This window comes from Callorhinus ursinus, unplaced genomic scaffold (genome assembly GCF_003265705.2).
Source record: "Callorhinus ursinus isolate GAN/ISIS: 27379988/994484 unplaced genomic scaffold, GSC_fseal_2.0 scaffold28, whole genome shotgun sequence".
NCBI lineage: Eukaryota > Metazoa > Chordata > Mammalia > Carnivora > Otariidae > Callorhinus > Callorhinus ursinus.
This window is the reverse complement of record NW_027397090.1, coordinates 13,245,704-13,258,353: the sequence shown is the minus strand read 5'-3', so window position 1 is coordinate 13,258,353 and position 12,650 is coordinate 13,245,704. Positions and strand designations below refer to the sequence as shown.

The 12,650-nt window shown below is 40.7% G+C and overlaps 1 protein-coding gene across 1 annotated transcript in view; it reads left to right on the top strand.

Moving 5' to 3' along the window:
* Positions 1-3,042: 3,042 nt before the first annotated feature.
* PUM3 (pumilio RNA binding family member 3) overlaps positions 3,043-12,650 on the top strand; it is a 45,975-nt gene continuing 36,367 nt past the window's right edge. The window contains exons 1-4 of the mRNA XM_025891457.2: positions 3,043-3,159; positions 8,320-8,411; positions 9,794-10,012; positions 11,947-12,082. Of these exons, the coding sequence (XP_025747242.1) occupies positions 8,327-8,411; positions 9,794-10,012; positions 11,947-12,082 (440 nt within the window). The 5' untranslated portion in view covers positions 3,043-3,159; positions 8,320-8,326. The remainder of the gene's footprint in view (positions 3,160-8,319; positions 8,412-9,793; positions 10,013-11,946; positions 12,083-12,650) is intronic.

Here is a 12,650-nt window from a genome sequence, read left to right as displayed (position 1 = left end):
AAGAGGGACCAGAGGGTTATAGGGCTTAATCCTCCGTTAACTAGAAAATCAAGTCAACAACTAGAAAGCCATTCTTTAAACAAGTGGCTCTTAATTTTAGCTACATGGTAGCATGGGGAACTTTCCAAATCCTCAAAGCCCAGGTCCCACTTCAGACTAATTAAATCAGCATTACTGTTTTGTTTTGTTTTTTTACTCTACAGGTGATTCTGATGTGTGGCCAAGATTGAGATAGGCCACCTTGACTACTACAGTTATTTTAAGTTTTAAACCAGATTAGTTTAAATTGCAGATTAAATCCCTACTGTGGAATGGAGGCATATTTGCCAAGTGACCTTTAATTTTACTAGAGTACTGGAAAAATAATTAAATCCAAGTGCCATTATTAACATTATATTTTATGGCCTTCTGATCCTGAAGGTGGCCATGTAACCCAGTTCCAGGCACTGAAATAGAAGGTAAATCCTGCTGGGTCTTTTCCTTTTGGAATAAAAGGACTGAGTCCTATTGGGTGGAAAAGTGAATTTCACCCCTTTCCCCATTCTCCTAGTCCTAAACTCTGATATAAATCCTGTAACTGAGTACATCTGGCCTCAGAAAGCAACAGTAAAATAAGTCAGAGATAAACAAATACTGTATGCTTTCACTTATATATGGAATCTAAAAAATCGAAACTCCAAGAAAGAACAGATTGGTGGTTGCCAGGGTGAGGGGGCCATGGGGGGACATAGGGGGATAGGTAAGGGTGATCAACAGGTACAGAGGGGGAGGAAAAGAAAATAAATAAAAGCAAAAAGTGTGAACATTAAAAGTCAACACACTGAGGATGGTGGAGCCCAGAAACTGTGAAAGAGCTTGGGTATTCGATGATATCATTGTGTTATTGAACTAGGCAACTAACTTTAGAATTTTTGTTGTGTGAAGAATTACTGCTTAAGCCACTAATAGCTGAAATTTCCATTACTTGCAGCCAAAAGCATTCCCAATGGATATAGCTTGGTTCTCTCTCTGTGTCTTTCTCTGTAAAGCTATACATCACTCAATATTTACTACTGGTTAATATCTTTACAGTTATTATTTTTGAGCCATGCAGCAACCCCAAAAGATAGGTGCTACTATTCCCATTTTATATATGCAGAAACCATAGTCCTACAGACCTTGGATTTTAAGCCAGATTTGATTCCAATGCCAATCCTCTTAATTACAGTGCTAAAGAACCTCTTAGACGTATAGAAGTCCAGGTGCTCTGATTAAGTTGTGTGCCCTATCATTTAGGAAGAGCATTTTATGCTTCTAGGAATACACATGTTCCTAATGCTCGACATTTAGACCATTAGATAGTTGAAGAACTAATGGGCTTAACTTGGTTAACTGCAAAATTACAAGATAAGCTTTTTTTTTTTTATTGCTATTCTGCAAAACCAGGAGACACTTTCAACTCATTCCAAACAAAAACATTTCCAAGTCAATTCATTTTTTGGCAGCACAAAGGACTTGATAAATAGCATTATTAATAATAATCTAGGACTTAGGTATGTGATTTTTTTTTCTCTCCCTCGTGAAAAAACAAATGAACAGTAGGGTTTTGATGTATATGTTTAAGATATTCACATGGATATGTCTGAGAGGATATGGGGTGCTGCTATCTGTGGCCTTAAAAAGAAAAACATACCTCCTTCTCCTTCTGCCCCTACCCCTGTTGTGCTAGCTCTGTCTCTCAAGTAAAGAAAATCTTAAAAAAAAAAAAAAAAAAGGAAGGAAGGAAGGAAGAAAAGAAAGGAAGAAAGAAAAAGAAAAGAAAGAAAGAAAAACGTATTCCTTCCAGGTATTGTGTGGTACGGTGTATCTCTGCTCTCGAGCATTTACTGGAGAACTAATGGATTAGGGAAAGCAGTTCAGAGGCAGCCTCGTTGAGTTTGGAGTCAGGCTCACCTGAGCAACTCTACTGTGTTTCCCTTTGTTTCCCTAAACCAGAGGGAGAAGACCTACTTCAACTGTTCCTATGGGACTTAAGTGAGCTGAAATGCAAACATACTTACACTATTAGGGCAAAAAATAAGTACTTAGTAAACATCTATGTGCTGAATAAAGGGATGGCTGCCTGAGAAGTAATGATGGCCCCCGCTTCAGTCTAGTGAATTACCAGGCTAGTGCCTTAAGGGACGAGAAATGGCGTGGTCAGCAAGACAGCAGAATCTGTTGCTTGACACACTTGGGATCATGTCCCAAATCCTCTTTCCATGTGGTCAAAAGACATGTTAGTGTCCCAACCCCCAGAACCTGTGAAAGTGACTTTATTTGGGAAAAGATCTTTGCCGATGTCCTTAAGTAAGGGCCTTCAGATGAGATCATCCTGTATTATCCCAGTGGGCCTTAGATCCAGTGACAAGGATCATAACAAAGTTTGTCGTGTTAGTTTCTTCATCTGTAAAGGGGGGATAATATCCTAACTACGGTCTCATTTCCTGGGGTGGAAAATGGGATAACTGCAGTCCGGAGAAACGAGCAGACATTAAAAATGACATTCACTGAGCGCCTACCATGATCATTCGCTGTGGTAAGCGCTTTCTATGAATGGCTTAGCCATCTCTATTTTACTGATCTGGTAACCAACGCTGAGCGAAATACAGCATTTTGCCCAAAGCCACACAGCTAGCAAGAGGTTAAAAAAAAAAAAAAAAACGGAATTAAAATTCAAACCGACTTCCGAGATTTTATCCTTCACGCTAGACTGCCAGAGAGGATACAAAGGAACGCACTCTAACAAAGTCAATTATTTTGGTATTAGCTCAGGCGCCAGCCGACATCACTTCAACCACCGACCACAGGGTGAGGAGCTGCCGCCTTCTTTCCCCTAGCGCGGCAGCGACAGGGTTAATGACGTCACTCCCAGGGGCCGGTGATACGCGGTCGCCCGACGGATCCTTTCAAGGGCCAAAACCCGCTCGTGGCGCCTATAGATGAGGTCATAGAAGCGGACCAATAGAAATGCCTTATTTCCGTTTTCGGGGCTAATTCCTATCCTTTAACCCCAGGTCCGCCGCGGAAGAAGGAAAAGGCGGGCCTGGGGCGGAGCAAGTCGAGGAAGCGGAAGCGGCCCGGCGGAGCGTGGACGCGCGCCGGCCTCGGCCCCACGCCTCCCTGGACCGCACGTGTGTGGTAAGTGCGGCTGGCTGGGCGGCCGCCCTGAGGGGGTTAGCTCGCCCTCTCCCCGGCGCTGCAGGGGAAGGGTCTCTCCGAGCGGTCGGATAGAGTACAGGTGCTGACGCCTGTCACCTGCTGGAGCGTCTTCTGTGGCCTTTCTGTTCTGGGAGTTTGGGGGTTGACGGGAGCTTGGAGACTCCTCTCGCTACTGCTTTGCCCTGACCGTGCTGGGTTCACCTGAACTACCTTCACTCTCTTAAAATCCCGGCCCGTGCTGCTTGCAGTTTGCTCTTCTGTGGTGTGTTTGGCAAACATCCATTCCGCCCTGTGCGTGCTGGGTGCCGAGTTGACAACCTGAATGTACAGTTGCAAGTTATCGGCGCTGGGAAGGAAACGAATGGGGGGCTGGGATGAGGATAGGGGAATCTGAAGTGATCTTTAAGCTGAGCCCTGCAGCAGGATGAGAGGCAACTCTGAAATCCCGAAGCCCAGGGAAACTGCTTTCAGCCGAGGCAGTACCTTTGGCTAAGTCCCTGCGGTGGGAGTTGTAGAAAGCGGACCAATGTGAGCTAGGAGCCGCGATACAAGGTGCAGGTAGGGGGGTAGGGCAGTTCCGTAGGACTTCAAGGCCGTGATGAGTGGTTGAGATTTTATTTCTATACAATGGGAAAAGATTTCCGTTTCTATTCTCATTTGTAGGAAACCTTGGAGACTTATTAAGTGAGGAAGGGACAAGACAGACACAGGTACTCTTAGGAATTGTATATAATTTCGATTATTACTGGGTGTACAGTTGGAAAGTGTTGATGGTTGGGATTAGGGTGGTGGTGGTGGAGATGCAAGTTGGAGAGTTAGAGGTATTTTTAAAGGGGATTCAAAGGAACTAATGGAAGGATTGGACATAGCAGACGAGGGAGAGGAAAACGTCAGGGGTAAATCTTGGGTTTCTCCCTGAGCAGTGGAGTGGATGATGTGCCTGCCGCTGGCCGAGAGGGGAAGAATAGGTTGGGGAGTAATAGATGAGGATGTTATTTAAAGGATTTCACTTTGGACTTACTAAGGGTAAAGTGCCTGTGAGACGCGTAAAGGGAGGTGTCAGGTAGGCAGTTAGAGACACATGTCTGGAACCCAACGGGAAGTTCCTAATGGGAAACAATTTGCGAGTCCTCAGCATGGAATGCTGTCGGATTGCATGAGATCACTTAGGGAGAAATGTGGGCAGAGAGGGGAAGGCTTGAGAAATGCCACTATTTAAAGGTTAGGCCTTGAATGTTTATCTCTTTCAAAGTGCAGTGCTAAGCCTGCTGAGAGGGTGGGATCAGTCACCTGTCCTGCGTCTGGGACATCTTTGCTGTTTCGTTCCACAAGGCAAAATTGGGCTCTCAGCTATGGTTTTGAACACTTTATATATAATTCAGTTATAACACTGAAGTATGTTGTCTTTTAATTTTGCTTGCTTCTATTCCACCGCTTTGAATTTCTTTTTCATATATTTTTTTCAACCTAATAGCTTTCTAGCACATAGTGTGTTTGAATGCAATATATTTCAGGTCCATGGTGTGAAGTTATAAGAAGGCCATCAGAGTGTTCCAAAAAAGATTAAGGAGAACCATTTGGGAAAGAAAGGAGGCATGTAGAGGAGAAATAATAAGAAATTGTCATTTAAGCTGGATTTGAAGAATGGGTAGGATTAATATTAATAGAATGGCTTTTAAGTTTGGATCCTGAAAAAGAACAATGAGGAAGTTTGGCTTCTGTGTGTTGTTTGTGATTACGGTATGTTAGGACTAAACTTTGAAAGGCTTTGAATGCCAGTGTGAGTTTGAAATGTTTCGTGGAGTCAGTGGGAAACTTTCGAAGGTGTTGGAGCAGGGAGATGGCACAAAATTGGTGACTGTGTGGAAGATTAATCAGGCAGCAGCATGTGGTCACAGCAGATTAGATCCTCAGCAAAAAACAATCTGAGTAAGAGATACAGCCTGAATCAGGAAGAGACAGAAAGGGAAAAGAGGAGACAATTGTGAGAGCCACAGGAATGTGATGGTCGTATATGATGGTGCAGGGTTCCCAGGCAGGTACATTTTGTTAAGTGAAAGAAGCAAGACCCAACAGGCCATATGTAGTTTGATTTCATTTATATGACATGTTTGAAAAGAGGCAAAACTAGAGGGATGGAAAACAGATCAGTGATTGCCAAGAGAGCCAGGAGGGGGTAATTGCAAAAGACTCCACTGGGGACTTTTTGGTGTTAGGAAACCATTCTCTAAGGTACTGTGGTGGAGGGGACGTGACTGCATCTGTCAGAATCAACACTGTACACCAAAGAGTGAACTTGACTGCAGATGAAAAAAAAGTCAGCCAGCATGTCTGGAAATGGAATGCGGACTGCGAAAAATAAATCTAACTTGTCCAAACGTATAAAATAACTTCACTCAACAGGGTGGTGGGGGGAATTGACCTAAGTAATTTTGGAAAACAGTATTCTGAATTAATACTGTGAGGGAAAAGAAAAAAAGCTGTAAATAAACTGTACTATAGTTGGTAAGTTTGTTTCCCATAGCCATCCAGTTTAGCATTCTGAAGCTACCTGTGTACTAACAAATCAGTGGTGGATACTGGGAGGCAAGTTTCTCACCGTCAAGAGAAAAAAGTTACAAGTAAAGTAAGAGGGAAAACTAGAGTGAATTAGAGTTGGAGACATTAGGATGCACTTATTTCAAAGAGAGAGAAATACAGGCTCCTGTGTCCACATAGGTTAGTATACGGATGTGTATTACCAGCCCTTTCTGGTGGAAAGACCTAGAAGCAGTGACAACAAGCATACTTAGCACTCAGATCTTACCATTTTCAATAAAGGGAACCAGGGTTCCCCGGAGAAATGGCTGATTTCAGGCCTGGTCAGGGAAAATAGAAGATGAACTTGGAACAAGTGCTAGGAAGTAAGGACATGGAAAACAGGATGGGGTCTTGTCACCAGACGCGGAAGCGACCTGGAAGACTTCACCACTGGCCAAAGCTGGAACAGTTTGAGCAACAAAGTCAGTATAGGATTAGGTTCTACCCCAAGTAGCAAAATATGTGTGAGACCATACTGATGTAAATAAGTGATTGAATAAATAAATAGAGAAGAAGGGACAAACTTTCCCTACAGAAGAATTAAAAATAGTAGAGGTAGACCTGATGCGAGAAATAGAAAATCACCATGAAAACACCACAGTAATTGCTGCAGGTGGGATCCACTGGAGAACACTAAAATCAGAGGGAGACAATTAGGATATTTGCATAATCTCAAAATGTATCACCCCAAATATTTATTAGTTGCTGTGGTGATTTTAGCATACAGATTTTTAATAAAATTCTTAGGACTCCTCCCTCTAGGAAGTGGGGACAAATGGTAACTTCATGGTGGAAAAATCTGGCAAACATTACCTTAACCAAGAGATCAAGGTTGATAGCACCAGTATGGGCACTTCACCTTTGTGATACTTTTCAAAAATATCCGTCACACCCATCTAATCATGAGAAAAATCTCAGGCAAACCCTAAATGAGTTTTCTGCCAAGTGCCTGACCAGTACTATTCAAGAGTGTCTCGGTCGTGAGAAAGAAGACCAAGAAACTGTCACTTGATGGCTAAACACAGTGTATCCTGGAACAGAAAAAGTACTGGCAAAATCCAAAGTTAATAGTATCATAGTATCGTACTAATGTTATCTGTTGGCGTGGGATTTTAACTCTACAGGAAGCTGACTGAGAAGTGTACTGGAGCTTTCTGTTTATCTTTCCAAACTCTTCTGTAAAACTAAAATTATTTCAAAATAAACAGTTAAAACTAATGTACAGAGAAAATCTGTAAATGACTGCATTTTTAGACGAATACAAGCACAGAAGAACTAAGAAATGCTGGTGTGGTTATATAAAGCAGCCAAGTGATAAAATGACCCTACAGTTAGCAACCAATGACTTAAGGAAAGGGAGTAATTCAGGGGCCGTCCAGGGTTAAGAATTACAATGGTAAAGCCTAAACTAAGCTGCACTTTCCAGAGAGTTCTTTGGAACCTTACTGGTCCCTTGAGATGTTTCAAGAAAAAGTGAGTAAGTATGCAAATCTTACATACTTTACACACTTTAGCCTGTGCTTAGTGATCAATTAGCAAATGAGAAGAATCTGAAAACTTTTCTTAAAAAAAACTAGTTATTTTCATTCAGTTCACTATTTCTCAAATCCATGCCATCTTTGAACCCTTCTTTTTTCCTTAAACCCACTAATAATCTTGCAAAATTGGTTGTTCTTGGAAAATTTCCAATTCTTGGAAAATCTTGGAAAATTCTTGTTTTAGAAATACCCAGTATTGTGTAGGAACTTCTCAGGTCTGCTCTAGGGGATCAACTTTAGAACTTTAGAAATGAGTTGAATGTACAGCTTTGGAAGGTAGAGAAATCACCAGATGGCATTTTTCTTGGTACACTCTCTGCTTTCAGGAGCCTTGGGTAATTAAGGGGTTATCTGTTGTATGCCCTGTGCATGGTGAGGTCTCTGTACCCAGAAGTGACCTGTTAGATTTCCTCTAAATGAAATATTAAATATTCCAACATAATCTTACTTTAGAGGTCACTGAAAGTGACTGGTCACCTCTAAAAAAAAAAATAACAAAATAAACATTGGAAGTTTTTGTTTTAGCTACACTGGAATACATAGAGAATTTGTAGGCAATCTTTGATTTTCTTTCATTAACTTGAATATATATAAGCGCAGCCTATTGTTTGTTTTGGACTTTTTAGGATGGAAACCAAGAAATCAAATGATGATATGGTCAGTCTCTCATCACAAAGTCATCCTAGGTTATAAGAAACAAACACTGACACTTGTATCATAGTTAACGTAAATAATGGTCTGTCTTTACCCAGAACTATTGTTGAATTGTTGTCCCCAAATACATCACACACTAGCCAAGCTGTGTGTGTTCTTAGTTTTTGTGTTGGTATCTTGTTCATTTTCATTTTTAAAATCTTAGAAGCGCTGATTGCGTAGTTCCTGGATGCTTGGGCCCACGGTGGACCCAGGTGGTTTTGTCTTGCATCTGTGAAGCCCCAGGACAAGTGTGGCACTGGTGGATGCCACCTACTGGTTGAGAGCAACCCAGTGATCCTTTTGGGGTTTTGTTTTTGTCTTCCAGAACTGCTATGATGGAAGTTAAAGGGAAAAAAAAAATCACAGGAAAAGGTGCAAAGACGTCACAAGAAAAAAACAGATTTCATAAAAGCAATGGTAAGAGAACCATACCAAACCATGCTTCCCATAGGTGGTGGCCCCTATAGTTGGAGAGGGGGTTGGTGGGATGAGGAGCCAGAACAGAGTCTGTTTTCATGGGTTAGGATTAGGAAAAAGCAGGAGTTACCGTGTCTGAGTTTGCGTGTTCCCCACGAAACTAAGACATTTAAGAAATTGCCAGGATAATCAGAGAATGCTATACTCACGGGAGATCCCCAGTCTTAGCTGGGAATGCCTTTTCTTTATTTATTCGTTTGCTGCAACATTTTATGTTCATGTTCAGTAAATTGTGCCTGATGAATGCATACTACTGGTAAACCAAATACTTTCATCCTCAGTGTTTCTAATTGTGGAGTCTTTATTATTCCATCAGGTGTCACTGTTGCGGGGCAGAAAAGTCAGGGGACTCTGTAAATGCCTAAATGATTCTTAAGGCATCTTTGTTTATTTTCTTGCAACAATCTTAGGGCTTAGCTGTTGCAGTTTTCATCTCATTTGTTAGCTACTTCATTTGCAAGCTTAGCTAGCTAACGATTTTTATCAAATAACTGTACTATAGGCTTTGAGGAAATTTTTCCAAAACTGGCAGTTCTGAAAAATTAATGTCTTTAATTTGATATGATATTTATTAAAATAATAATGACATCCTTAAAATTTTTTAAAATAAATTAACATCTTTAATTTTAATTTGATATGTGATCTAATACTGCATTTCTAAGTTTTAGGCATTCATTTTATTTTTAGATTCATTGTTATTGAATCATTGAAAATTATGTATGAAGACTTGAATGACAAGAAGTCATTAAAGTAGAATACAAGATAATACAAATAATATTTTATCTTATTAAGTAATGTTAACATGCTTAAAACAGAAACACACCTGACTGACAACAATGGTTATCCGTAGCATTACAGATAGTTTTTATTATGCATTTCTCTAGTTTGTCAATTTTCTATAGTGAATCTGTATTATAATTTTATAAATCAGAAATTTATTTGAGAGAGAGAAAGAGAACGCCCAGGTGCAAGCAGTGAGGCGAGGAGGAGGGGGACGGAGGAAGAGGGAGAGAATCTTAAGCAGGCTCCACGCCCAGCGTGGAGCTGGACCCAGGGCTCGATCTCATGACCCCGGGATCGTGACCCGAGCCATAATCACGAGTCAGACGCTCAACCAACTGAGCCACCGAGGTGCCCCTAGATCAGAAAATTTTTAAATTTTGTTTTGATCTTTTAAAATGCCGTTCTCCATATTTGAGAGTAGGACAAAGAACGTTTCACCAAAGAGTGTGTAATTTTGTGTAACAAATACAGCCCAATGGATAACAGAAATCTAGGCTGAGGATCACTGAACTCTGATAATTATTTACTATTGTCCCTAGATTCTGGTTCGTCAAAGACGTTTCCAAGGAAAGTTGGCAAGGAAGGTGGACCTAAAATCACATCTAAGAACTTTGAGAAATGTGCCACAAAACCTGGGAAAAAAGGTGTAAAGCAGTTCAAAAATAAGCAGCAAGGGGATAAAATACCAAAGAACAAATTCCAGCAGGCAAATAAATTCAACAGGAAGAGAAAATTCCAGGCGGATGGTAAAAGTGATGGTAAGCACTGATTCCTTCAGCATAGTCTTTGCAGAAGCCTTGCTCCGCCTGAACTATGCAGGAGGGAGAGTGGAGCTCTAGAAGTCTGGTGGAGACCTCCCGTTCCTGTTCCTTGACAGGCAGCATTTGGGGTGGGAGGAGGGTAACCCGAATCAGGTAAGCACCAGGAAGCAACTTGCCTGCTCAAAATTGTCTCCTGGTGCTTAGGGTACCTTACTACCGAGGCCCTTGCTGAATTATCTGAGCTGTGGAGTTCAGCTAAGCTGGAGCAGCTTCATATAGTAGAACCCCAAAAAAACATCCCTTTCTGTAGGCCAAACTTTACTGATTGATTGAATGATTCAGCAAACAAATATCTGAGTTTTCTGTGCACTTTGCCAGGAAATGGCAAAGAAAAATTGTAACAACCAGTAGGGGCACAGGCCCCAACTCAGCTAGAGTTCTTGGCATTGCATTTTAAACACACATGGTTCCCACATTAAGACCCGTCGTGATGTAGCTTTGGTTCCTTTTCTGTGGGAGCTAGGTTCCTGACATGTCAGAGTGGAGCTCTGATTTTATTGTCTCAAATTTTTATATCAGCAGCTGAGGGGAATTGGATACTAGAGATCCCCAAAGTTGTTATATATACTGCAGCCGAGCATGGCAGATGTCAGGGTGCCCAGAAGTTTGTGGAATTAAATGAGCTCTGGGTCAGCCTTTCTCTTCTGCTGTGCAGTGCATGAAGCCCTGATACAAACAGGAAATAGGCCCTCTGTTTCCTGCAGTCTGTGATTACCACCGGGGAACAGATAAGTAACGGGAATAGTTAAGTACATTGCAGTAAAGTGTATAGCCGTTAAAAATTACGTTCTTGAGAAATAATTTAGTTTTGTGGAAGAATACTTATAGTAGAATAATGTTTAAGCGAAGCAGTGAGATTCTGAATTTTTAAAGATTAATATAAAACATACATAGGGAAATGGCAGGAAGAAAATAAAATGTTACTAGTTATATGTGGGTTTTGAGATGATAGGGAAATTTTGTTTTTTGCATTTTCCAAGTTTTTTATAATGCGTGTATTTTCTAATCAGAGAGGGGGAGACATTTAGAAGGCACTAATTCTCCAAAGGGCTCCTTGCAGGACACTCAAATAATATCCATTTTATTAAGTTGTTCTTTGTTGGCCTCAATGGGTTTTTGGATTCATTTGGTGGGATACTTAGCTTTTGAAGACAAAAAAAAAAAAATGCTAATAGAAAGATACTGGACTTAGAGAACATTACTCTGTAGAAAGCTGAGAAATTTTGACTGGGCGCTGTCGTGAGTAAGAGGCAGCAGAGCACGAAGTTTCAGAGTTGTTTCTGGGTTTCAGCCCTGGTTCCACCACTGAGGACTTGTGTGACCTTGGACAAGGAACAGAAGGAACTCCTTAGTGCCTGTGTCTCCCCGATATGAGAAGGAGCATATTAATAGGATTGTTGTGAGAATTAAATGATAGATAACAACACTCAACATACTGAAAATTTTAATACATTTTTCCCTGTTTTAGTTTGGACTAATTTTTGTTTACATTGAGAACTGATTTTGTTTACAGTAAGAACTGATTATACCTAAAGTCCAAGGACTGTGATGTTTTAGAGTAGAATTTTTATTTCAGTTTTCAGTTGCTTTTACAATCCTCTTGATTTTTTTTTCTTAATAGGTGTCCTGTTAAGAGTCAATATGTAGCTGTTGAATGAATGAATGAGTGGTTGTTTTCAACCAAACTTAAAATGTATAAACTGCTCAGAAAATGAAATTAAGTCTAAGTTTATAGGGAATGATATTTTTACAGTGAATATTGATCCTGATTAGCGTTGCCCTGTGTACCTAATTTGTACTGGTGTGTGACGTTCAGAATGTTAAATGTAATTTATTTCTACAGTGACTAAAATAATTTCTCTAATGACTAGAATCAGCAGCCAAGAAACCTAAATGGGATGACTTCAAAAAGAAGAAAAAAGAACTAAAGCAAAGCAGGCAACTAAGTGACAAAACCAACTACGACATTGTTGTTCGGGCGAAGCAGATTTGGGAGATCTTACGAAGGTATTGCTACCTAGTGGCATCATTATTAGTCCTCTGAGAGGATGGAGGAGCACCAGTGTACCTCCTAAATAGTGAGCTGTCCTACACTAACCTGCACCACCCTGGGGTTATTCAGGGAACACTCAGTACACCGCTAGACGCATCGGTATTGGACGTCTGCCCATGGCAGAAGTGTGTGGAATCATGAGATATGTTTATGAAAATGTATGAGAATTAAAATGGATTGGAAATCCTTCCTGAGTTCTGAGAAAATGAAAGACAATTTCTTATCGGCTCGCTTTTGAGATACTTAAGTATTTGGTATCTTGGACATGTTTTATTATTTTCTTTACTTCCGAGGTTCTGGCTGTGAAGATTCAAATTGATGCAAAAAATTACACCTTGTGAGATGAGTTCTTGTCTTTGAGAAAATTACTTTTCTCCGGCTGCTCTGGAATAGTAATTTTAATGTCAGAGGTTTGCTGCCTCTGAAGAGAAAAATCACACCTAACTGGGTGAACGTACACTGGTAGGGTATTTAGTTTCTGCTGTTTAAAATAATGTCTTTACTTAAGCTGTGTTTCCCCCT